The 27047-nt window shown below is 48.1% G+C and overlaps 1 protein-coding gene across 3 annotated transcripts in view; it reads right to left on the bottom strand.

Annotated features, from left to right (window-relative positions):
- The window catches only part of Loxhd1 (lipoxygenase homology PLAT domains 1), a 164644-nt gene that overhangs the window by 45204 nt on the left and 92393 nt on the right, over positions 1–27047 (bottom strand). For 2 of the 3 annotated variants that reach the window (XM_085833449.1, XM_085833450.1), the window contains exons 18-27: positions 25864–26024; positions 22707–23181; positions 22120–22274; positions 19981–20114; positions 14532–14698; positions 13456–13560; positions 11211–11339; positions 9978–10142; positions 6329–6510; positions 466–582 (exon numbers count right to left, since the gene is read on the bottom strand). In XM_085833449.1, the coding sequence (XP_085689575.1) occupies positions 466–582; positions 6329–6510; positions 9978–10142; positions 11211–11339; positions 13456–13560; positions 14532–14698; positions 19981–20114; positions 22120–22274; positions 22707–23181; positions 25864–26024 (1790 nt within the window). The remainder of the gene's footprint in view (positions 1–465; positions 583–6328; positions 6511–9977; positions 10143–11210; positions 11340–13455; positions 13561–14531; positions 14699–19980; positions 20115–22119; positions 22275–22706; positions 23182–25863; positions 26025–27047) is intronic. The other variant, XM_085833451.1, reaches the window with a different exon arrangement.

The raw sequence follows: 27047 nt of genomic DNA, 5'->3' as shown, positions 1-27047 counted from the left end.
GGAGCCAAAGACAAAGAAGGTGTTGCCTCACAGTATGAAGACACAGGGACCCTTTCGAGCTTTGAGGCAGACACATAGACCAGAGTAGATGGCCTTGACCAGTGGCTCTCAACCTTGCTAATTCTGCAACCTTTTAATACAGATCCCCATGTTGTGGTGAAATTGTTTCTGTTGCTACTTCATAACTGCAATCTTGCGGCCACGATGAATCAAAATGTAAAGATTTGATTGACAGGTCACATATCTAATATGTGACCCCAGTGAGACAGTCATCCCAGCCCACAGGAGTTACGACCCACAGGTTGAGAACCACTAGCCAGATTCCTTCCACAGATCACTGGGAGATGCTGCATTGGCCCTGAGCCAGTTAGCTGCCCCAGAGGCTGAAGTAGCCGGCAAGCCGGTATGCTGTGAACTTAATCTTGGAAAAGATGAAGCGCCGAGAAAGACCCGTCTCCAACTTACATCTTTCTCAGGGAGGAGCCTGCGGATGTCCACGTGGGAGCAGTGCCACCCAGGGTTTATGCCTGTGTTGTCATGGCCAATCCGAATTTTTTCTATGATCTCACCTACGTCTTCTAACTTCAGAGAGTAAAGAAAGCACCGTGTGTTAGTAGAAAGGCTTCAGCCACCTTGCCCCTCCTTGGGGCCTCCATATTCCAATCCCTCTGAACTTCTGGGTGTTATGAGTTCTCCACCCATCTCTCCTGAGCAGCCAGGTCAAGCTCCGCCTCTTCACATGACACGCCAATGCTGCCTTCCCTCAGTCTGGACATGGTTGGTCCTGACTCAGGCACTCGGGTCTTTCAGAGGTGTCTGACTCTCCACAGAGTGGTTACCTTTCCCATCCTCCATTACTTGATGCCATAGTAGCACAAGCTCTGAGAACTGAGTTGGGTCTCAGAAGAAGAGTTCTGGTACAACCCATGCCCCTGTCTTGCTAGTCAGACAAGGTCCATATCTTCCAATTCTTAAGAGACCCTCCACTTCTATAATTCTCTAACCCTACAGATTCTATTCCCTCCAAAATTACAGAAAATGGTGTCTTAGTCAGCCAAAACCAGGACCAGGGCTGGGGCAGCCCAGTGAGATCATGACTAGGTCAAAAACCACAGCATGGTATTCATATTCTCTCTCTCTCTCTCTCTCTCTCTCTCTCTCTCTCTCTCTCTCTCTCTCTCTCTCTCTCTCTCTCTTTCTCTCTCTCTCTGATTTATTTTATGTATATGAGTACACTCTTGCTCTCTTCAGACACACCAGAAGAGGCCATCGGATCCCATTACAGATGGTCATGAGCCACCATGTGGTTGTTGGGAATTAAACTCAGCCTCTGTGAACTGAACCACTGAGCCATCTCTCTAGCCAGCATGGCTCTCTTTATCACCTGTTCTTTATCCAAGTCCCTGACCAAGCACCTTGCTACTCCATAGATAGACAAGGATGCTGCAGCTGCCATGATCTTGCCGCCCTCCTGAGATGCCCCACTACCTGTGCCCTGCTCTGAATCAGAAAACAGAATCCATGGCCACAGTGGTCCTGAGGGGCCTTGGAAGCCCAGAGGACTCAGAGCTAACTAAACAGAGATCATTGCTTCCAGGTGATGTAAGGGTTGTAGAGACTTTTAGCAGATCTTATGATTACCTGTGGAAGAAGTACAGATGCCCCAAGTGAAGGTTGGGATCCACATCCAACTGACCGCCTCATCGTCTGAAGTGGCCAGAAAATAAAGGGTCCCCGGTTCATCTTCCACCTAGGAGTTTCTGTTTCCTTCCCTGTCCCATAGGCTTTGAGTTTTGGGACATGTGGCTTCAATGGCTCTTCTGTAAACTTAGTCCTACAGCAAGCACTTAGTTGCTTGTATCAGGGGACCATCTTGTCTGTGTCACCATAGACAGAAAAGAGGCCTTCAGAGGACTGCTGGTCAAGGGTGCTGGCCTATCACAGCAATACCTCATAGGTGGCCTCAGAAGACACAGGCATCAGAAAAGGTCCTGGCATTCTCCTTTGGGAAGGGTGAAGGCATTGTCCAAGAAGGCTCTGGAGCTGAAATGCTCACTGGCAGTGATTGTATATGCTTGGCCCAGGGAGTGGCACTAATAGGAGGTGTAGCCTTGTTGGAGTAGGTGTGTCACTGTGGACTTGGACTTTAACACCCTCATCCTAGCTGCCTGGAAACCAGTCTTCTGCGAGCAGCCTTCAGAACAAGAGGTAGAACTCTCAGCTCCTCCAGGCCCATGTATGGCTGGAGGCTTCCATTCACATACCTTGATGATAATGGACGGAACCTCTCTGAACTTGTAAGCCAGCCCAACTAAATGTTGTCCCTATAAGAGTTACCTTAGTCCTGGTGTCTGTTCACAGCAGTAAAACCCTAACTGAGACAGTACCAGGGACTGGGGGATTGCTGTGATAGGCCTGACCATGCTTTTGTTTGTAAGAATGTGGATTTTGAGACTTTGGATTTGAAAAGTGGTAAATGCTTTAAATGGGGGCTTAATGAGCTATCCTAGTAAGAATATGGAAAACTTTGTGGCTGAGAGTGATTTGTATTGTGCAAACCTTGCCCAAGAGGTTTTAGTGGAGAAGAATTTCAGTTTGTGGCCTAGAGACTATTTTGTAGCATTTTGAAGAATGTGGCTGCTTTCTGCCCTTGTCTGAAGAGTCTACCTGAGGCTAAGGTAAAGGGATTTATATTAACAGCACTGACAAAAGAAGTCTTTAAAAAGGCCACCAGAGACTTTGTTTTCTGGTTAGGTCTCATAAAGAGCATTTTGAACAATTGTAGCAAGCTCAGAAAGGAAAAATATAAAATATATGCTCCAAGTATTAAATGGGTACCAGGAAGTGAAATAGAGCTGAATCCTGTTCTAGGAGAGAAAAGATTAAGGGAATGTGACTTTGGGGCAAGATCTCACCCAGCTAAGTTTAGGTCCAGGGATGGTGGTACACACCTTTAATGCCAGGAGACAAAACCATGCAGATCTCTGAGTTCAAGGTCAATCTACAGAGCAAGTTCCAGGATAGCCAAACTTAGGCAGTGAGGGAAACAGGAAAACCGGAGGCTGGAAAGATAACAATGGGGGATCATGTTCCAGCCACAGGAAGCAGAAGAACTTGGCAGTTTGGGCCACATGGTTCTGGCTTTAGAGTCCAGGATAGAAGGAACTACTGGGACAATTGATGCTGGTTAGGTGGAGCTAAAATATTAGTGGTGATTAAGAAGAGACCAGCATCACTGAGGTGACATCTTCTGGGAAGTGTTTTCTTAGAGCACAAAGAAGCTGTGCTCCAGAGATAGTCAATGTTAAAGCATGTGCTGCAGCTATACTTGGTAATGTGTAAGAGTCACCCAGGTGGTATTAGTTTTGAAGGTATGAAGGCACCATGAACTGTGTGAGGTCATGGAAGGCCATTGATGAAGGTGCAGCTTCAGTTGCAGTTGATGGCCCAGGACTGAAGGGTCATGCAAAGGAGTTGGAGGCTTGGCACCATGAAGAGAGCCTGTGAGAGGCTATTGGTGAAGCCTATTTGTAGCAGAAGACCACAGTGTATTGGAGATGCCAGTACCATGGCATGATCACCAAGAACAGCAGCAACAGTGGAGTGGATCAACCTGAGCTTAGAGTGCTACAGAGGGCAGAGCTGGAGAAGTGACGCTAGTCCTTTGGAGGAGCCCAGAAGATCATGTGTGGATCCCAGACATTGAAACAAGGAGCTGTAACATTGAAGTTGTTATGGAGACCCTAAGATTTTTGAGATGCCAGAGCTGTGGGATATCTGCTGAGGAAAGCTGCTAACAGGGAGTGAAACCAGCCCAGGAGAAAAAGGTTTGTTGCAGTCAACAAAGATGAAAAAGGAGTTGGCGATCTAAAGACCGCTTTGACCTCAGACATGGAAATGCAGAGTTTGAAGTTTGCCCAGCTGGTTTTCTGTCTTGCTTTGGGGGTTACAGGTAGGTGATTGGATGAATTTCAGATGAGACTTTGATCTTTGGGCTCTTAACATTGTTGAGATTTCTGTAGACTATGGGGACTTTGGAAGTTGAACTAAATGTAGCTTTTATTATGCTATGGGTAGGTATGGCCCCCATAGACTCATGTGTTTGAACAAGCTTATGGGGCCAAGGGAGTGGAATGTGATGGCTTGTATATGCTCAGCCCAGAGAGTGGCACTATTAGGAGGTGTAGCCTTGTTGGAGTAGGTGTGTCAATGTGGACACGGGCTTTAACACCCTCATCCTAGTTGTCTGAAGCCAGTCTTCTGCTAGCTGCCTTCAGAACAAGAGGTGGAACTCTCAGTTCCTCCAGGCCCATGTCTGCCTGGATGCTGCCATACTTCTACCTTGATGATAATGGACTGAACCTCTGAGCCTGTAAGCCAGCCCCAATTAAATGTCTTCCTTATAAGAGTTGCCTTGGTCATGGTGTCTGTTCACGGCAGTAAAACCCAAGCTAAGACAATGAGTAGTACTACCTTAGTATGTTTCAAGCCTTTCTTATTGTGGGTGCTCATGTGTGAGATGGGATTGTGATACTGCCACCCTCTTGGAACTGTCACGTGAAGTCAATGACTTGGTCCTTATCGCGTGCTTACAAAAGAGCTGACATTTCAGATGAGCTCAGGAGTCCAAACTGTTAATGTTGTTCTCCCAGCCGACCCATCAGGGTGGACCACAGAGGGGGGAACAGTTTATTAATAGGTAATCCAGAGTGAGGACGGGAAGGTGAGCTGTGAACTGAGTGATGAACCAAGGATCCACCAGAGAAGAGTAGAGAGGTAGAAGATGCAGGCAGGAAGGACAAGCTAGGAGACAAAGCCTTTTCATTTGTCCAAGCTCCTTCACTCCCCGAAGACCCAGACCATTAACAAAGAATGAACAGCAGCTTAACTGACAAATTATAGCTGCCTACTACTAATGGAGACCTCGCTGATGAAAGTCCCCAGGAGTCCTGTTAAGGTGTAACCTGGGCACTAATTACATCATTCTCTGTGATACACCCACCATACCATCTTGTGTGGAGAGATGTTAACCTGTGTAGATGACTGAATCAGCCCTGATTTTTTTCCCATGGCAGATCTCCCACCAAAGCTGCCTTCTCCCAGAGGGGTTGTGGAGGGAGCTAAATTCTCGGAGCGGCAGCTGGCTGAGGGTAAGGACAAGCTAGACATTCTGTTTCCCACTGGAATGCAAGGGCATGTCACTACTGGTCCTCATTACACGGTGAGTGGAGGATTCCAAGTTTCCTAGCTCCTCTTCCAGGCTGGCTTCATCCCTACCCTCTTCCTGAGCTCCCCCAGGCTCATCCTGTGCCCTCAAGCTCCATGCTGTGTTTGTTTCCACCCCTGGCCCATTGGGCATGCTGTAACCTCCCAGGAACACCTTCCTCCTTGTCCTGAGGAGTGCCCACTTCTATGCCTGGCTTTACGACATCTCCTCCAGGACCTTTGTCTTCTCTGAACACCAATGGTCAGCTCAATCCACCTGGGAGCCTACCACAGGGTATAAGAACACAGGTGACAAAGCCAGCTCCCCTAGGTTTGGTTCTGGTTCCCCTGCCTGCCTGCTGTGTGGTTTGGGGAAAGCCATTAACTCTAGTGTGCCTCAGTCCTCTCCTCTTTCCTCAGGGCCAGCACAGCGCAGAATTGTGACAAGGGTCCAGTGAACATAGATAAATCTCATATGTTAGGGCCTCTGAACCTTAGGGCCAGTGATGGTGAGAAGCACTAGATTTCCTGTCCCGTGTGAAGGTCTGGGCTCTCCAGTTGTATAGCAAGCTCCTGGCAGGCAGAGTCCGGGCTCTTCTGCTGTGTCTCCTGCCCAAGCTATCTCAAAGAAGAGGGCAGCATAGGCATTGTTCTGCATACAGACATGTGGGAATGCCAAGGTGCTGGAACACACATCCCCAGTCAACATCAGATGACAGAACCCCTTGCCCAGACATGACAGAAGCTGTAAGACATATAGCAGTTGTGTCCAACTGGCTGTTCCTTGAAAGCCAAGCAGGAGACATAGCCTCACACAATCCCCTGTGAGAGATTTACACCATCCAGCACCCCAGCTCCTACCTGCCTGGAAGGTGTTCTACACCCATAGTAGAAGCAGGAAGATGTCCTGTTGGTATGCCTGTCTCCCAAGTTCTGCTCATCATCTTTAACCCTGACAACTTGTCCTAAAAGGTCTGGCTAGCTCTACCATCCTCCTGTCTGTCTGGACATATGGAGGCTCCGAAAGGCTGAACAAGTTGCTCATCTCACATTAGCTGAGGCCTGTCTAAATGAAGGGCTGCTCCGATCCCGCCTCTCTGGGGCAGTGCAAGGAGCCCGGTACCTCCACAATGAAGCGGGAAGCCGACTTCCTCTCGAAGAACAGCTTCTGTTCCCTCTTGTTGGTGCACAGGAACTTCTGCCGGGTGCACACGGCATCGCAGCCGTAGATAACTATGAAGATGTTGGCATCTGTGCCGGCCGCGAAGACATCACTGGTGTAGAGGGTGATCTCATAGGGAACAACTGAGAAGGGTGGCAGGAAGAAAGCAGAAGATACCGTAGGTGAGGTCGCATTCTTTACAGCCTCAGTGGCCTTTTATGGGGAACTTCTTTTGTCCAGAGACAGCCCCAGGTCCTCCAGACTGTGGATTGACTATGGCACACTGAAGAAAGAGATAGGCTATGGAATTTGGAAAGCTCAAGCCTAAATCTAGGACCTGACTTGATGATGGCTGTGGCCTGGATGTTAGTTAAGAGCCTTTGTTTCCACTGAAGTGCGCTCACCTTGAGGCTTAGCCATACTCTGTAACCTAGAGCTTTGGATTTCAGAGGCAAACGGCCAATCAGGAGTCAGGCTATAGTGACTAGATATCATTCTCTTCTCATTTTGTCCCTTGCTCTTAGCCCCTCACTTGCTCCAAACTGGCAAGTTCCCTTGAACCAATCCACGTCACTCCTGGCCTCTCATCCAGCTGCCCTGGAAGAAGAAGAAGAAGGAAGAAGAAGAAGAAGAAGAAGAAGAAGAAGAAGAAGAAGAAGAAGAAGAAGAAGAAGAAGAAGAAGAAGAAGAAGAAGAAGAAAGAAGAAGAAGAAGAAGAAAGAAGAAGAAGGAGGAGGAGGAGGAGGAGGAGGAAGAAAGAGGAGAAGGAGGAGGAGGAGGAAGAAAGAGGAGAAGGAGGAGGAGGAGGAAGAGGAGAGGGGTTCTCTAGGGTCTATTCAGTAGCTACAGGACTGTCTACCCTTTAAGGAGAGTTGGCACATCAGAGCTGTTGGCAAGCAACTTCCTAGTGCAGCTGCCCCATGACAAGAGACCTACGTGTCTCCATTCGAGTCTTCTCTCCAGGAGCTCTCTGAGGGACTATTAAAAATTCCTCAGTTTCTCTTGGGACTGTCTGTAGGGTGGGTCTAATTCACACCTTACACCAAGGTTTGAAACTGTTCATCTAAAACAACGGTGCCAACTACTGGGTTCATTAACAGGTTATAAAAGGTTAGTAAGCAGTCAGCAGTATTCTGAACAGAGACGAAGACTGCGTACCACACAGAGTGAAGTAACTTTTGTGACATTTGGCATACATGTATATGAATAAATATTCTCATTATGGGTTGCTGGAGAGAGAGAGAGAGAGAGAGAGAGAGAGAGAGAGAGAGAGAGAGAGAGATTGGGAAGAGGGCTTAGTTAATATGGTGTCTGTCATGCAAGCAAGGATGAGGATCTGAATTTGGATTCCCAGGACCCACATAAAAAGCTAGGCACTGTGTCACATGCCTGTAACCCCAGCATTGGGGGCTAAAACAGAGATGGGTGGATCCCTAAAATTAATGAGAGCTTCAGGCTTAGTGAGAAACTCGATCTTGAAAAATAAGAGGTACAAAGCAATTGAGGAGACACCCAACATTGTCTGAACTTAACATGCAGCCACATATGTGTACACACTCCTTACACTATCAAGTACATACACCACACCATACACATAATATATCATGTACATTACTAAAGAACAGGAGAGAAGGAAGGAGAAGAGGAAGGAAGGAAGGAAGGAAGGAAGGAAGGAAGGAAGGAAGGAAGGAAGGAAGGAAGGAAGGAAGGAAGGAAGGAAAGAAGTTAAAACCCCAAAGGAGTCCACAAGCAAATACGCCTTATTTTGTGCTCTTGGATCTCAAAGGGGGCCATCCATTTTAAGAGCTGCCTGCTCTTAGGGGACCCCAACCTTCTCCAAATGAGGAACTCTCTCCAGTGTTCTAGAAAGGATTCCCTGAAGAAGTACGGACATATCCATGCCGGCGGTGGTGCCGATCTCACCCACTGGGAACTTGTCATGTGCCAGACTGAGTACTATACCCTGGGCAGCACTATAACCCCCAGGGTGCCAATGAAGAGGTATGGTGCCCATTTCACCAGAGGAGAAAGCCGCAAGCTGCAGAGGGAAGTGACTTGTCCTGAGTCACATGGTGGAACCTGAGCTCAAACTTAGTCTGACTCCAGAACTACATAGTCTACTTCTGGGATCAACTGGAGGAAATTACTTCTGCCTACCCACAAGCCACAGGGTGAGGTAGTTCATGGACACTTTTCTAGACCCCAGACTGAAACAGCTGGAGAGCTGTTTTCTATTGTCTCTGGGAATGTGGCTTCTTGGTGCCCCAGAGCTCCTTGTCTGTGGGTTCCCTCCTCCCAGAGACTCTCCAGAAGTGGGTTTGATCTGGTCCCTTCCTCTTTGCTAGGGCTTTTCAGTTCTTTCCCCACCCCACACTCATTTTTTTAAAAAAAAAAAGCGAATGCAAGTCTAAGATTCACCGGCTATGTTAGGATGATTTGCCATTTCATATAAAAGACCTGAGCATCTGTTGTTGCCTGTAAGGATCCTGGAACCAATTCCCAAATATACAGGGAGACACTGTGGACTCAGTCAGACTATGCAAAGTCTCAAACTGGTGAGATACAAAACATGGTCTGTTTAGGTGCAGGAAGGGGAATGGGTGTCCTGCACGCAGGACTCAGTCGATCCTCCTGTAAGTGGTGAGTGTTGGTTCAGTCTGACCTGCACTTTGGGCAGTTCCTGGGACAAGGGCTAGGTCCAAGCCTTGACTAGAGGAAAGATCCTTTCAGTTTAGTTTCTGGACCAGAAAATACACTGATGACCTCTTGGTTCTAACTTTGACTGATCATCCAAACTGTTCAATTCTGAGCAGTTCAGGAAAAAAAAAATTTTTTAGTAGCGTTCATTATTTAGCTAGAAAAATAAATTGACTGTTTTGTGTGGGTTTCAGATTTCAGCAAATTCTGACAGATTTTTCACAGTTCAGCTGATTTCAGTTTGAGTGTTAGCACGTAGCAGGACTTACGCGCACAAGAACATCAGGTGTGAACATTTTCATGACAGGGATTACCCACCTTCCCGGGAAGGGAGTATTTACCCTCAAGTTCTCCCCTGACCCCCAACAGCAGAAAATCCCGGAGCAGAAATTTCTCTGGCATGGTAGAAGGTAAAGAGGATTGTGACAGGGTGGGTTATCACTCCTTGTGACCACAGGTTTAATGTTAGCCACTCCGCATCACTGGCTCTATTTTATAGATGAGAAAACTGAGTCCCAGAGAGGCCAGACTATATAATTCTCATCAGTAAGCATTGTGTAGAGTTTGGAATACATCTAGTATTATCCTTCTGGGGGTCCAAGGCTAGGCCCACAATATTCTCTCTCTGTCTCTGTCTCTCTGTCTCTCTGTCTCTCTGTCTCTCTCTCTCTTTCTCTCTCTCTCTCTCTCTCTCTCTCTCTCTCTCTCTCTCTCTCTCTCTCACACACACACACACACACACACACACACACACACACACCCCAAGCTCAGGACATTTGAGGGAGGAACAAGAGAGTTGAACAGAATCTCCAAGGTGGGCTTGGCCCCGTGTCAACGGTGGAGAAGGATCTGGGGCTGAGTTAGGACAGCAGGTTATGGGGTGCCCCAGGTGCCTTTCCATGAGGGTTCCTACATGGTGTGTAAAGCCTTGTCTGAAGCTCTGCGTGGAAGAGATCCCTGACGATGCTGCCGTCGTCCTCATTCTTTGCCAGCCAGCGGCCACAGGGAAAGGTCATGCACTTCCCAAGAGATGGGGCATCCACCTCTACCCAGTCTACAAACCAGCCTGGGGCCTTGCCTGCAGATGGAGAGAGAGAGACAGAGCCCACTGAGAGCATGTACAGATACGGCTTCCTGGGAATGAGCTCAGAAACTCCCAGTTCCCTCCCCTCCTCCAGCTCCCAGAGCTCCACCAGTCTCGTGGCACCCTTCACTGACAGTGTTGTCAAGACAACACTTATTAAGATGTGCACAAGGCTAAAACTGCATCCCACTCCAGGCTGGACCAGCATCGGCAAAAGAGCAGCAGCAGGAGGTGGCTCCTGCCACTGCTGGTCTTGGAGAAGCACTGAGAGGAGGTAACAGGAGGGCAGGCAAGTCTGATCAAGAGAAGCAAGGATACTGTGGGGGTGGAGCAAGCTCCAGACAAGGAGCCCAGGGATGCACAGAAAGCCTGTGTCCACGAAGACATTCTCATCCCACCATGGTGCCTTGGAGAGGATGCTCACATTTCCTGGTTCTATTTGTGATGGACAAGAGCTGAAGCAACAAGCGTTCAGTTTAGGGAAGGAAATGAAGACCAGGAAGAGACCCTTGTTCTACAGTTCCAACAGTGCTGCTTCTAGGATATGGTTTCTTCCTCAAGCTAAGAAACAGATGTCTGAGGAACAGCAAAGAGTCCCACTTTACTGTGGAAAAAAATATGGACACCTCCTTTGTCTGGCTGCTTTGTCAGTGGGTTCTATGAAGGTGTGGCTGGCTCATTGGTCCCTAAACTGGGGGGGTCCCTAGGCTAGCAATTGTATACGGCCAAGGGACTTGAAAGATAAGCACACTCTCAGAACCCCTGAATCAAAGACACTGGGGTGGATCTAATTCATGTCCTAATATCCCCTCCCACTCTGAATGACGTCAATGCGCCATCAGGTTAGAGATCCATTGATCTCAGGATCTGGAGAAAGACTTCCAACATCACCTGTGTGCAACTCCCAGTGAAGATCAACAAGCCCAGAACCTGTGGCAGCCAGGGCTCGCCTGGGCAGGTGAAGTTCAGAAGCTGTGTCATCATGGAAAGCATGCAGTGCACAAGTGATTGGGCCATGGGCTCTGTAGCTCTAGTAGGGAACAGAAGGGAGGGAAACCAGACCTGTGTTGTCATGGCCGATCCTAACTTTCCAAAGGTCTCCCAGATCCAGCGTCTCCACAGTGAAGATTTCAATGCTGTCCCTTTCAAATTTGTCACTGTTGGTTTTGGAGGACTTCAGCAGGGTCATTCCTGCCAACCAGATAAGCCCATCATGACTGACTGGCTCTTAGACTGTCCCAAACTGCTCTCACGGCCCTCCTTTCTTCTTCCTAATAATGACCAACCTTCGGAACTCCCACCAAACCATCAAAGGTGCTGCACCTCCCTCAGAGTGGTGTGTGTGTGTGTGTGTGTGTGTGTGTGTGTGTGGTATATGCATGTGGTATGTGGTATGTTTGTGCGGTGTGTATGCATGTATGTATGTGTGGTATGTGTGTGTGGTATGTATGTGTGACATGTGTGTGGTGCGTATGTATGTATGTGTATGAGCTTTGTGTGTGTATGTGTATGGTATGTGATTTATGTGTGTGTGATATGCTTAGAAGTGTAGTATATATATATGTGTGGTAAAAGTATGTGTAGTGGATGTGGTATGTGTAATTGTGTAGTGTATGATATGTGTGTGTGTGGTATGTGTGTAGGTGTGGTGTGTATATGTATGGTACATTTATGTGGTGTATATGCATGTATGTGTGTATGTATATGTATGGTATGTGATGTGGGTGTGCGTGGTATGTGTGTATGTATGTGGTACATGTATGTGTATTATATGTTGGTATGTATGCATATATGTGTGCATGTGTATGGTATGTGATGTATGTGTGTGTATGTATATGTGGTATGTGTGTAGGGGTGGTGTGTATTTGTATGGTACATGTATATGAAATGTATGTGCTGTGTATGTCTAACTATTCTTTTATTGATATTTAAAAAACTCTCTCATGTATGCTTGCAATTCCTAGTCTGTATCTAAAGGAAAGTTTCCTCTGTGCTCATCCAGGAGACATCAGCAGGGTTTCCAGCCAATGTGGATTCTTGTGCAGTTCTCTGCATGAGGATAGAGCTAGTGACAGAGTCACCTACTCCACACTCACGGACCATCAGCAATCCCCTTGGGGATGTGACATGCAAATATTCTGGACACTAGCCTGGACTTACAACGAGAGAGCTTCAAGTGCCCTGACTGGCTATCCCAGACATGGAATTTGGGGCTGGCTGGGGTGTCAGCCTGAAATCTGAGGTGGACTCAGTCTTTGCCATTCCCTCCCACTTTCTTGGTATCATCCTGCCTTGAAGTCCCTTCACTTCAGCAGAAATTTCAGTCCAGTCCCTCCAGCAGAAAACCTTCTCACATAAGCATTCAGAGAGACAGACTTTGCTGAAAAACTGCTTAATGTCTATGACTTGATTTCCTCAGTCAGAAAGAGGTGACCTGGCACTTTCTCTGCAGAGCTACTGTGGGGTTTGAATGAGACTCCCATGCTGAGTGTTCAATACCAGGTCTAACAACAGAAAGCCCAGGGGGACATAAGGGCAGAGGTCAGAGCCCCTTACTTCCCTTGAACATGACTCAGGAGCCATCATTCATTATACGCCACTTGCTTTATTTAACCTACTAACTAATAGTGACAATTGATATTTATTGATTGCCACTTTGACCTCCAAATTTTAAGTGTTCTGTGTCATAAAACTTAGAGCCCTGGAAGACACATAAAGCTTTATCTCTGTCTTACAAAATGGGGGAAACTAAGGCACAGAACGGATAGGCAACATGCTCTCCTGACACAGCCTGGAATGGAGATTTGAACCAGTCAGACAGGCTGTAGAACCATGCTCTGCATTAACACAGCTCACAGCCAGGGACAAGGGTTTGCTCATTCCTTAGTGGTGCCTGGCAGAGGGCTTTGAGCTAATGCATGAAGATCAATTGAAGGATTGTCTCCTCTGTAGACTTGGTCATAGTGGCTGGGAGAGGATTGGGTGGGAGGAGACAACAGTAAATTGAAGGTGCCACCTTCCCTGAGGTCCTGCGCAGCCGCTGGAGTGACTGAGACACTCTCTGAAGACTTTATAGGTGGGACTCTGGAACCCCAGGGCTGAGCTTTAGTGAACTTGAACTAGTCTTTCCTTCCAAGAGATTACTGAGGTAAGATAGGGCAAGGGCTACAAGAGCAGGCTATCAACAGAGGAACTGCCTTTGTCTCCTGGGGCCCAATACTGTGTTCGTCGGTGAGAGAGGTGTGGAATAGAGTTTATAGACTCGGGGTCACCTTCCGCTAAGTCCACCAGGGTGCTTCTCTCTTACCGTTGTTATCTTGCGTGCCAAAGAGCGTGATGAAGACATTGGCATCTGTGCCTGCATTCTTCTTGTCCCCAGTCTTTATGGTCACGGAAAATGTGGTAGATTTATCTGCCCGGAGGAGAGGACAGAGAGGGGAGCTGTAGGTTACCTGGGGGATCCAAGAAGAGGAAGGACAGGCTACTTGGTCCTACCACTGTGGCCCTGTCACTCCAGTTCCTCCCCTGCATCAGTCCTATACTTGTGAGCCCTGTGGTTAGCAACAAATATGTCTTCACATGGTCAGTTCTGCACATTGCTTTCCTTGGGGTGCTGTTAGCTCTAGAAACTCCTCAATGGAGAAATGACCCTGCCCTGGTTCCTACAGGAAGCCCTGTTGGTCTACAGAGGTAGCACATGGTCAAGGAAACATAAGGTAGGGCTGGGTGTCAGAAGTCCACCGCCAGGAGCTCTACTTAGACCTCTCCAGCCTGGGTGGGGCTTCATGGAATGAAGATAGGTATCATGGGTCTCTTGCCAGATATTGCTATTTTTTCCCCTTAGAAATATGCCTTGGGAGCCTAAAAATGTTCCTGGAGGGAGGACAAAAGATAAGCCAGAGCTAGGTCAATCATTCTGTTTCTGAATAGCTCAATTCATAGCTGTGGATGGACCTCTTTATTCCAAGTCGTAGGTGAGATGAGGAACATGCCCCACCCTCATCCCCAACCTCTACAATCTCTCCATGAAGGGAGGAGAGGGCAGGGCAGCTACAGTATCGAGGAGGAGGTGCCCAGAGCCCATAAGTAGGGAAGGGGGAAGAGTTCAGAGGAAGGAAAGGGAAAGGGAGATGGGAGGAACGAGGAGGAGGAAGAGGGAGAGGAGGAGGAGGTGGAAGAAGAGGAGGAGGAAGAAGAAGATGAGGAAGAGGGGGAGGGGAGGGGAGGAGAAGAGGAGGAAGAAGAGGAGGAGGAAGAGGGGCAGGAAGAAGAGAAGACAGAGGAAGAGGGGGAAAAGAAAGAGGAGGTGGAAGAGGAGGTAGAGGAGGAAGGAGAAGAAGGAAAAATGAGATAATGGACAGAATCATCTCTAATATAAGAAACCTTTTTGTTCCAGAGCCAGGTTGTCAAGGGGGTTATTGTCACCCTGCCCCCCGCCCTCCTCATCTTCACTGGGTAGCACGTAGGACTCGTCCACTGGCAGCAGCTCCCTGGACAGCTGGCCATCATCCTCCTCAACTGCTAACCAGCGCTGGCATGGGAAGTAGTACCTGCGAAGTAGGGTAAGGAAGATTGGCATATCTCTTTGGAAAGACCTCATAAGAGAGCTGAAACAGGCTGAGAGTGAGGGCCCCCCAGGGGCTGCGACTCCCCTACCTGCCTGCCCCACACGGCATTGTGCCCCCATTCTGCCTGGTCTAAAAATTATACCCACATGTTGATAAATACTAAACCCAGAGACACTCCCAGTCTGTGATACACTGGGTGGAAAATATAGAGAGGAGCTTATGCGGCAGTTACCACACCCTTCTTGGGCAGTCTGAGTCCAGCTTCTCTGGCACAGTCCTGCACAGGGAAGGCACTCTACAACCATGCATGGAATCTGTGAACTTTGACGGCATAGACCAGGCATGCTTATGGCAGATGCAGAGTGTGTCATGCTTATGGCAGATGCAGAGTGTGTCATGCTTATGGCAGATGCAGAGTGTGTCTAGGGAGCAGAAAATGACATCCTAGCCATCAAGGGAGAGGATGTCCATGAAGACTTCTCAATGGAAAAGCGGTACCCAGCATGAGGGGGTGGGGGATGGAGAGGGAGATGGACCGGGAGAGAGGAGACGGGTTACTAAGGACTCATGTCTACAGTCAACTCTCTATCTCCTGAGGACGGCTCAGCTAATCTTTGTATGATCTTGAACGAATTCTTCTCTAGGATCACCAGATTTAGTCAGTGGAGAGCCAGGACTTCCAGTCACACTTGAATTTTGCACATACAATGGTTTGTGTTTTTGTGTGACTCCCCTCTGACATCTGGAACATGCTCGTGGGGCTAAGGCTCTGTTCTCTGTAGGAATTTTCTAATTCAGCCACTGTTGCTCTTGCGTTTTCTTCCCTTCTCTTTCTTTTCCTCAGCTATGCTCCTGAAGGCTGTACACCAGCATCTAAGCTCCAAGGGTCTGAGACACAGCTCCTCTGCAAGCTGGGGGCCATTGCTGCCCGTCTGCATCTCTGCTCCTTGCCCTGATGTGAAAATGCCATTTGTAAACTAATCCAGTTCTGTGGTAGACAGTATTCTGGCAAAGTGTCTCTTCTTGTTGTCCATGTCCTCAGCACCTCCAAACGTTAGAGAAGCTGACCAGAGGGTGTGACGTCAGCCCCACACTCAACAGGCAAGGAAGGCCATTTTATAACGATAGACTGGGAGGGCAAGAGGCACTGGGCTGTGGTGACTTGGAGTAGACAGCCATGAGAGTAGTGCTTTGGTGGGCAAATGTGCACTGCTTCTTAGGTTGTGAGTCAGGTGGTTACACTTTAACTCAGTCAAATAGCTCAAGAATAATAGGCTGCAGTTCTAAATTATGGGAGAGAGAGGTAGGGCGAGGGAGAGAGGTGGGTTGTGGCAGAGACAATGAGAGCCAACTAGGGTGAGGATAGAGGCAGAGACAGAGATACTCAGAAAGAAAGAGCCTAGGAGGTAAAGGGGTGGGGGTAGAAACCAGGAAGGAAGATTCATCCCTCCCACAAGCGCCCGCTGAGAACACGCAGCACTGAGGAGTGAATGGCTTTGCGCAGCTCCATTGTCCCTGAGACACCTGCAGCAGGATGCTGAAGGCCACCGCTCTCTCACAGCTGCGGCACCAGCCAGCACGTATCCCCTTGGAACCTGCTTCCAACAGGCAGAAGCAGATCTGAGCTGGAGCTAGGCCAGGGTTGGATGTTTATCCCTCCTCCCCTGGGGCCGGTGATCACACATGGAAGTCCAGGGGGACTGTACCTAGTGACCCTTCCATGCTCCCACAGGAGTAATTATATCCAGCTCAAACAGGTCTCTGGACCCAGAAGATGTAACAGGCAGGAACTTGTAAGGAATAAAGGAGAGGGGCAAGCAGGCACACCACACAGCTTAGACCAGAGTGGGGCAGGAAAGAGCTCCAGGCTGAGTGGGTAGGACGTTCACTTGCAATCGAAGCTTGGGACCTGTTTAAAACACACAACACACAACACACAACACACAACACACACACACACCTTACTTGAAAGTAAAAATTGACTGAGAAGATTGCACAGTCAAGCATTAAGTGTAAATAGCTAGCAAGGACTGATGGAACAAAACCTGTCATCCCAGCTACAAGAGAGGCTGAGCTAGGAAGATCAGAAGTTCAAGGCCAGCTTAGGTAACTTAGTGAGACTCTGCTTCAAATTAAAAGCAAATTAAGGCTAAGTATATAGCTTGATAGACAGTGAATGCCCCCCAAATAAATAAGGAAATGAATATAGATGGTATTTCTCACTTTATTTTGTATAAATAATGGATGCTGCTGCTGCTGCTGGCAATAACCCCAGTCTAGAGCTCAGAAGTCTGAACTTAGCTATCTCTCGGCCTAGCTCTCTTCTAGATACTGAGAAACCAAAGCCACAGTTGTAACCACGAGGAGGTCACTTCTTACGTGTGTCACTGTGGGAAAATGATAACAACTACGTAGATCAGATAAAAAGGGATCCAGAGACAAGAACACAGAGGACATGCCAGGTATCCGTGAGGCCTTGACAGCTAGACAGAGACCTGCCTAAACACAGGGAGAGGGAGCTCGGGGGTGGGGTGGGGGATGCCAAGAAGGGAGAATCACTAATGTAAAGGCTCCAGGAATAACAAGAGCTGAGCAAAGCAGAGGTGGGGGCAGAACAGTCTCGGGTTAGGATCGAGAACTAGGAGAGAAGATGGAGAGACTATATAAGCCAGGTAGGACATGCTATCCATCCTATAGAAGACAGGAACCTCTATATGGTTTTGGAGCAGAGGCCTGAAGAATTTCAGTCTGGGTGAATCAGGAGGTTGTGGCCAGAGGGATGAAGTGGTGGCATGTCACCACAGACTCAGACTCATGCTCTTCTGAGCCAAGAGTCACCACATTCTGCTAGCAGACTGGGGGTAGGTGTGAGATAGAGAGGGGTCCAGGAAAACCAGTTGGAAGGGAGGTTGCTACCATACCGGGGAGGAATAAGGTCAACGTTCTCTGACCTTCTGATCACTGGGCATTCCCCACCCCCACCCTGTAAAGGCTGAGAGTTCACAGGGAAGACCTTGGGGCCCCTTGGGGCCAGCAGTGCCTCGCCAGGAGATCTGCTGTGCTGATTCTGTCTTCTGGACTTCTGTGAATTTCTCTGTGTTCTCCAAGAGTAAGTTGTGCTCAGTGTCAGCGTGAAGGCTGTTGAAGCCAGCTCGTTACGGAAGAGAGCATCTTGTTAACTCAGCACAGACCAGTGAGACACACACACACACACAGATATATATATATATATATATATATATATATATATATATATATATATATATAGAGAGAGAGAGAGAGAGAGAGAGAGAGAGAGGGACAGGAAGGACAGAGAGATGAGGAAGGAAAGGAAGGACAAACAAAGGACCAAGGAGAGAACTTCCTTTACAAGAGCGACAGAAGGACACGCTGCCTGGACAGAGACTTAACCAGATTCCTGTAGCCTATCAGAGGAGAAAATTGTTGCAAATTATTGAAATGCAGAAAGGAACAGTTGGACAAGAGAGGGAAAGTACCTGGGGGGGTGGCACTTTAATTTCTAAATATACCGTTCTCCACACACTCATTTAATGGCAGAATAATCAAACTCTCAGGAGTAGATTTTTTTAAAAAATCACTTAATGTCTTGATTTGAAAAAAAAAAAAGGTAAAGGTAGTTAATAGTTTTAAAGGACCATGAAATAGGACAAGTGCTGACAGATATTCAAATAGATCACAAAGCTACGGTAATTTTTAAATTGTTGGGCTGGACCTGAAATGTCAAATCAACAGATGAGAGAAGCTAATGGGACGGAACAGGAGGGGAAGCTGGGTCCTGACTCCTTCCAACCTGTGTCTCTCTCTCTCTCTCTCTCTCTCTCTCTCTCTCTCTCTCTCTCTCTCTCTCTCTCTCTCTCTCTCTCTCTCTCTCTCTCTCGGCAGCACACTGGCCTTGCCCAGCTGAAAAACCTTGCCCTTTGCCTAAGTAGGGTGGCGTCACTAAGCCAATTTGTTAGAAGAGGAAATGACAGCCCGAGTTTGGCAGAGGATCCACCCGGGTCAGGACCCTGTGTCTCATCACAAGACCGTTTTGGCAACCAGAATACAGAGCTGTCTGTGAGGTGTGCTTCAGGTCCTCTTCCAGTGACCAGGTAGGGTCTGGGGGGAACTAGGATCAGTTATCCCTCTCCTGTATGGAGCTTAGCACAAGAGGATGTGTGATCCAAGACACAACAGGCTGCAGCCCAAGAAATTTATAGAACAAATATGTATCTATTAAGTGCTGACTAAATCTCATAGACTGTCAGACCCTTGGCAGACCTGATACCATTCCAGAGCTGGCATGCTTTCCTCTACGCCACTCAACTCCACATGGAGAAGCCCCTCATCCAAGAGGCGGTGTGACCTAGTGGTAGGAACACAACGCAGCACACATCAGTGGTCTGGATGTCAGGTCTGGCTCTGACACCAGCTGATTCTAGGGCAAGGGCTTCTTCATCTATGGGGAAGACCAAATACCCTCTTCCCAGGCTAGGTCAGAGGGTGGCTCTGAGTCTCCAACAGGTACCAGTCCTGCCCACCATCCACTTACATACATCAAGTTAACCAGAGATTTTCATCAAGTGGTTGAGAAGAAGTCGAAAGAACAGTAGCATTTTGGGGCATGAAACTCAAATTTCATTGTCCACAAAGGAAGTTCGACTAGCACGCTGCTCCCCATTTCAGTGTCATTCAAAGCTGCTGTTTCTGTTAGTTTTCTTGTGAAACGGGGTCTCACTATGTAGCTCAGGCTGGCCTGGAACTCACTATGTAGACCAGGCTGACCCTGAACTCACTGACATCGGTCTGTGTCTGCCTTCCAAGTGCTGGGATTAAAGTGTGCGACAGGACATTCAGTTAAAGCTACATTTGTTCTTTCCTAGTACGGTGCCTTCTCCAGAGGCCAGATGCTGTTCAGAACTGGAGATGTTTTCTGTGTGGCCCTTTAAGAAAACATTTCTGCTCTCTGGCCCTCAGAACACTAAGTCTAAGTACTCTAGGTTGATTTCTCCATGGAGAGTGGTAGGTGAAATGAGATGCTGAAGTGGGTGTTCTAGACGACTTTATTTGACAGGGCAGGAGCTTCTGGGAGGGAGGGAAGAGATGCAAGGCTCCCACAGACTCCTCTATGGTCAAACTCATCCTGGCCTCAGCCAACCCACCCCCACCCTCAGACATCACTTCCGAATACCTAGTCCTCTCTCCAGGACAAGTCTATCACCAAGTCATATCTCTGACTCTTCCTTCCCTCAAATCCCACTCACGTGGTCTCGTTATTCATGTCGGTGATGTCTACTCTGTCCAGGAACCAGCCTGGCCTGTTGCCCGTGTTATCATGGCGAATCCGAATCTTGGTAAGAGCCCCCAGGTCAATGGCATAGATGGTGAAGGTATCTGTCTAGGAATAGAGAAATTATGGCTCAGACAGGCAACACATGTCCTTGCCTTCAGCTCTAGTCTCTCAAGCACTCAGAGGAAGACCACAGAACCCAGAGCAGCCAGAGCTGGGGCGTGGAGAATTCGGCTCCTCCGTCTGGTGTTTGCACCATACTTCTGGTTTTTTTTGTTTTGTTTTTTTTTTTTTTTTTGAGATCTGCATGTAGCTTAGATTAGTCTTGCATGTGTCCTCCTGTCTCTACCCCCTAAATGCTAAGATTACTGATGTATACTGATGTATACTACTGTGCCCAGCTTTTGCATTATAACCTGGGGCCTATGAACGCACCTTCTCACTTGCGGTGTATCAAAGAAAGTAGTGAAAGGACAAAGACAGGGACCTCGAGAGAGGCACAGGAGAAGACGAGTGAGCTGATTTCCCATTGGTTGTTTTTGTTGTTATTGTTGCGTATTCCTGGCTGTCCCTAGAACTAGCTCTGTAGACCAGGTTGGCCTTGAACTCACAGATCGAGATCCACCTATCTTTGCCTCCTGATTGCTGGGATTAAAGGTGTGTGCCACCACCCCCACCCCCACTGGGCTTCACATTTGTGATGAGTATGTATGTGTGGGGAGGAGCCCAATGAGACCCTTGTTCTCAGTGTATACAGGACTTTGTGTTGAGCACCTGCTGTGAACAGGCCTGAGTAAATGCAAGCAGGCTGACAGGAAGGATTTGGCTCTGCTCTTCCCTTAGGTGGAAGAGGAGTGGAGTGTGAGCCATACACAGTCTGGGGATATCACCATCGCATCAGAGGAAGAAGACAGAACAGAGACTCGGTGTGTGAATGGTGCCTCCTGGATACACTGTTGAAAAACTCTTCATTTTGAAAGACTTTAAACCTGCAGAAAACCTTCAGAAATAGATATGATCATGGCCTGCCTTCTCTGCCTTCTCTTAGATGCTACCCTACATGCAATGTTAGCTGGATTCCTCCTCCTCCTCCACCTCCTCCTCCTTCTCTTCTTCTTTCTCTCTCTCTCTCTCTCTCTCTCTCTCTCTCTCTCTCTCTCTCTCTCTCCCTCTCTCTCCTTCCCCCTTCTCTGTGTCTCTGTCTTTCTCTTTCTTTCTCTCTCTGTCTTTCTCTCTCTTTCTCTTTCTGTCTTTCTTTCTCTGTCTTTCTCTCTCTGTCTCTCTCCGTCTCTGTCTCTCTCTCTCTTTCGTTCTTACTTTATTTTTTCTGGATCAGTTTAAAGTAGCTGGAAGATACTATGATCCTTCACCTCTAACTAGTTCAATGTGGATACATAATAACAAAGACATGCTCTCTTAGCATCGTGCAATGATCAAACTTGTTGATCTTTCAACTCTTTCAAGGTTATGCCAAGAATCTTGCTGTCCCTGGCACACAGCTAAACTGTACTGTCCAAATTGAGTCGTGTCTGTCCACCAAACCTCCCAAAGTGCCATCTCTTTGTTTTGTGAGACAGAGTCTCACTTTATAGTCAATGCTGGCCTCAAACTCTGGGGCTGGAGAAATGGCTCCGCAGTTAAGAACATTTGCCCATCTTCTAGAAGACTAAAATTGACTCCTAGCTCTCACACGGTCATTTACAGTGTCTATAACTCCAGTCCCAGGGAATCTAAAGCCCTCTTCTGACCTTTGTAGGGACTGCATGGATTTGGTGCACAGACATACACACAGGCAAAACACCTATACACACAAGTATAAAGAAAACTAGTTTTAAAACCTTCTCAGCTCACTTGATGTCTAAATACAATATTCTCTGGATGAACTTAAAGACCAGTTAGCCTATGGGATTCCCTTGCAAAAATCTGCTTGTAGTTTTAACATTACTCTGCAAAATGGCAGTGCTTACAGAACAGTAGCTGCAGACAGACCTCACCAGACTGAACATAGCACTTTATTAGACACAGCAAACACGATGCTGGCCGAGGTGGATTCGGGCAAAATGTCCCACCTCTGGCTCTCCCCCACCCAAGAGCCAGAGAGCTCTCACTCTACCTGGCCCTGCTCAAACTTGTTGGACTTGTCTGATTTCTTCAGGGGCCGCTCCCCTGTGTCCCCATACTCTTCACCGTAGATGGTCAGGTAGACGTTGGCATCGGTGCCAGCCTTGGGCACGTTCCCTGTGATCACTTGGACCTCATAGGTGTTGGCTGGAGACACAGAAAGATACAGCATTGAGAACATGGGACAGAGCTGTGGGCCTGGCCCTTGGACCCAGGTGGGTTCTGGAAGTCAGGAGGCTCTACAGCTGCTCCACGGCAGCCTTCCCTCCTCCCACGCAAGACTTGTCTTTGCTATGAAATCGAGAGCCAACGGGCCTCCCGCCTTACCCCCACATCTGGCTTCAACAAGGTGTGTGAGAGCTCCTCCCAAAGCCAATGGTGTTCCCCTTAAAAGGCTTAGCTCCAAACAGATGGGGACAATGGTCACTTTCCGGGTGCAGGTCAGGAAAGCTATTTATGAACCACACTGGGGTCCCACCTACTCAGTCTCTACCTAAGGGACATTGAATCACCCTGCCCCACCTCCCAGTCCCTTTAAGGGGAAATATAGCCCCTTGGGTTTTTTTTTTCCAGGCTTACGTTCAGGACCAGACTGGCCAGCCGGAACCAATTCCACAACAAGTTCATTGTCTTCCTTGCCCCGGGCCAGCCAGCGGTTAACGTCGAACTTGTACTGCACAATCACCTCCTGCATCCCTGGCCCATACTCCTCTTCCTCCTCCTCCTCCTCTGACTCCTCCTCTTCTTCTTCCTCAGATGAGGACTCCTCTGAGGAGGACTCTTCTTCCTCATCCCCCTCCTCCTCCTCATCGCTGCCTTTCTTCTTTTTCTTCTTCTTTCTCTGCAGCTTAGCCTTCAGCCTCTCCTTCTTCAGCAGCTGCCGCAGCTTGTCCTTCTCCTTCTTCTTCCTGGCCTCCTCCTCCGGGGTCAGGTTCTCCTCCTGCACCACCAGGTGCCGCAGCCACACTGTGTCCACAAACCAGCTGGGCCCGAAGCCCTCGCCTGTGTGTCCCAGTCGGATCTTGTAGATCTCACCCACGTCCACGGCTTCCAGCTGTGCAAAGTGCAGGCAGCAGCTGACATGGCTCCTGCCATCCTCCCCGCCTCCCCCATGAAGCCAGTGCTGAGCTGCTGTATAGAGAGGTCTCCCACTATGCCCAGCTCTTCCCCGGGGTTAAGGAAAATACTTCCTTCTAACTTTGATGGAGTCAACCTCCGTGCTTTGTCTTTTGCCCTTACTCATTGCTCACACAGCTCCCTCGTTGTACAGGGAGTGTCTTCTTACCCCCAACCCCAACTTGCTCATAGTCTCAGGCCTCATTATTACCTTAAAAACACACAGACAGAGCCAGGCAGTGGTGGCCCACACCTTAAATCCCAGCACTCCGGAGGCAGAAGCAGGAAGATCTCTGGGAGTTCAAGGCCAGCCTGGTCTACAAAGTGAATTCCTTGGCAGCCAGGGCTACATAAAGAAACCCTGTCTTGAAAAACAAACAAACAAACAAACAAAAAACCCAACCAAACAGAAATATCAGACAGTATCTTCCTGTGTTCTCTTTACAAATGTATCCACTATTAGGAAAGATATCATTTTGCCAATAAGTAAAGAAATGTTTCCTTTTTTATGTAACAAATAAACAAAATTGTCACCCATTTCCTCAGAGGTCTCCATCCTTCCTGGTCTCCTGGGTTTACCAGACTCTTGAGCTCCAAAGGGCTGGACTTGGCTGGATCTGGTCCTATCCTGCCATCCTGGGGATCTAGAGCTGTGTTGTGGTTTGACTACAAAATGTTCCCCAAGGGCTCTTGCTCTGAACCCCCAGGCTCCAGCTGGTGGCACTGTCTTGTGAAACCACGAAGAGACTGAGTTGCTAGCCATGGACCTCAGGTTTTACCGCCTGGCCTCATTCCCTGCTGCTCTCTACTTCGACACTGTAGATACCATGTGACCAGCCACCTCACTCTTCTACCTTGCTATAATGGACGCTATCAGTAAACATGAGCTGAAATAAACCCGTTTGTCCCTAAGTTGATTTGTTTTTTCCAATTATTTTGTCACAGTGATGAGAAACTAATGAGCTATGAGTTCCCTTTAAGGACAAAGACCACCATTATGAGTGTTTTCCCACAGGCCTAGTGCACGGTGGCTCTTCAGCCTCACAGCGTCATGGTGTCATGAGTCCCACGTCCTCAGGAAGAGGGGGTTGAGGCTCAGACTTTGTGGGGAGCCTAACCTGAAATCCTCTCTGTCTGACTCTCCTGTGACCTTGATATTGAACCTGTCTTCACATTAGACTCTTTTCAAAGTTCCAGTCCCACCAGTTATCCCACCTGAGTGCCAAGCATCTGAGGCCCAAGGCTGTGCTCTAGCTACTCAGTGTCCTGCACTGTTGTTCCTGACCTTGATGAGAACAAAGCTCCCCCAGCCTCGTATTCAGGAAACCACCATGGAGCTAACCTGCCTTCATAAGGAAGCCATCAAGCAAGATGGTGCCCAGGGCCTAAGTAAAGCAGACTTTTGCTTTCTTTGTTGCTTAGGGGATGGGAACTGTGCACTGTTCAATTATGTTTCTATGAGCGCTCACAGTTTCCCAGTTGCACATCTGACACTGACTCTTTTATTGCTATGGGGACAGCAATGCCAGGCAGGCAGTGACTATGAAGCTGGGTTACACTGATGAGGAAGCTAATGAGGCCCTAAAAGGTTGAGTACATCAGTGTGGGCCTGCCAGTAGTGTATGAGGACACATGACCCAGTGAAGACCCTGTACCTGTAATGTTCCAGACATTTGTGACCCCCCCCCCCATCTGGGGCCCAAGTCAGCTGGCACCTTTCCTGAGTACCAGAAACGGCTCTCCACTGAATAATACCAAGGTGTTTATGGTACAAAGGCACACATGGAGTACTCAGCGTGATCATGTTTCCTCTACACACATGTCTGCAGATGCACACATATGGGCTTGTACACCTATATACATATGCATGCTTTCATGTCCAGCATAAGCTCGTGGCCTCTGCATCCTCCTCCCTTAACCACAACGAACTCACGTTTACATCATCTTTCCCTCTTAGCTAAACACTTGCAATGTGAACAGAAGAAGCCCAAAGACATTTAAAAATGCACTAGCAGACCCTGCCACCTCTCAGGGGCCTGACTGCGAAATATGGACTGATCATTAGCCTGGGAGACGTTCAGCATCAGAGCCATAGACAAGGAGTAAGCAGAGAGACCCAGCCAGCCCTGGTGCCATCGCTGGTGGAATAAGAAGTAGTCACTGCGGACTCAAGTGCATTGCAATCACTGACTGAACTTCCAAGAGAAAGGTGCCTCAGAGAACACACCCCACTTCCAAGTGAATTGATTGGCTGGCTTGGGGTGTGGATGAGACAGCACTTTCCCTTAAAGATCACCAGCTAATTCAAGTGTGAGACAAGGAAGGGCTTCTAGACATTTCAGGCCCTAAAACTCAGGTCCAAGAAAGACGTTACCATTCAAGGGCACATGGTGGAACAGGGACAAACACCCATGCTTTCTCTTTTCCAGTTCAAAACTCTACAGTCTGCTCATCGCTTCCAAGAGTCCCTCGGGAGCACAAGGCAATTTTAGTTCCATCCATCCTCCAGGAGGCATCTCCCAGGCTGGGAGGAGGCAGCCTATTGTCCAGTGGACGCACCGTGCCACCTTAGCGACTGCTCGTTCTCTGTTGGCACCTGCATTGCCTACCTCCCACACACCTGGAAAATGTCCTTGGACCCCCGATCAAACACTTTGGAACGGCTGCAGAGGAAGAGGACTTCGGTCTTGCCTTCTTCCCCGTAGATCTGCACGAAGACTCGGGAAGTGGTGCCAGCGCCACCCACATCCCCCGTCCAAATCTCAATCTCGTAGTGGACCACTGGTGGACAAGGGAGAGATGGGGAAGTTAGTGATAACAGGAAGGATAGCAGCAAGCACTTCCCCAGCCTTTCCCACATGTGCTTCCTAAGCCCATCCCCCATGCCCGATCCCTCCCTGGTATCATCTTATCGGACCCTCCCAACACAAGGAGCCGATGTTTTGCTGATGGACAAGCTTAGGCTTAGAGGAATTGAGTAGGTTGAGAAACTGGCGGACCTATGCAATCAGACTGTTGTATCTAGACATCCATTACAGCACATGTGTTCTCAGAGACCAGGAACGAAGGGACTTCGTGCACCAGCTGGTACTCTCTATTGTCTGACTGCATGCTAGAGTTGGAGTGTTTATTCCCTCTGTATTGGAATCTAATTGCTATTGTAAGCTTTAAGAAGCTTGAAGAAGTGATCCTGCCATAAGGGCTCAGCCATTCTGTCTGAGGTCGAGAGTGCCCTCGGTGTTTTTTCTGTTCCTATCTACCATGTTAGAATGTATCCAGAAGGCTCTCACCAGATATGAGAACACTGGGACTGAACTTCTCAGCGTATAGAACTGAAAGCCAATTACTGTAAAACTGTAAGCTTATGTTCATTTATATTATGTAGTCTATAATCCTATACACCACCATAGCATAATACTGATAGCACATTATAGGGTCAAAAAATAAATTAAATTATAAAGTCACTGATGCTGGTAAGATACCACAGGGCAGGAAGAATCAAAAGCTGTATTTATTTTCCTTCATTAAATAAAGGACAAGAGGCTGGAATGACAGTGCTCATTTAAATAGAAGCACCTTCCAGACGATACCAACACATGCCCTGATTAGAAAAAAACATGCGTATTTCGAAAGGATATTTCTCAAAATATTAGAGGGTGGTGGAAACATGGTATTGGTAGATAGCAATGGAGGGTACTGCACACAGAGTATGTGTGTCTCCCTAAAAGACTGGCACCATGTTGTCTATGGATGTGACTACTCTAGGACAGGATCAGGATTTCTTTTCAGGTAAAAGAAGTCCTA

This window comes from Mus caroli, unplaced genomic scaffold, assembly GCF_978045245.1.
Source record: "Mus caroli unplaced genomic scaffold, Mus_caroli_1 scaffold_19, whole genome shotgun sequence".
Lineage (NCBI taxonomy): Eukaryota > Metazoa > Chordata > Mammalia > Rodentia > Muridae > Mus > Mus caroli.
Note: the sequence above shows the minus strand (reverse complement) of the source record. Positions and strands in the feature narration are given on the sequence as shown.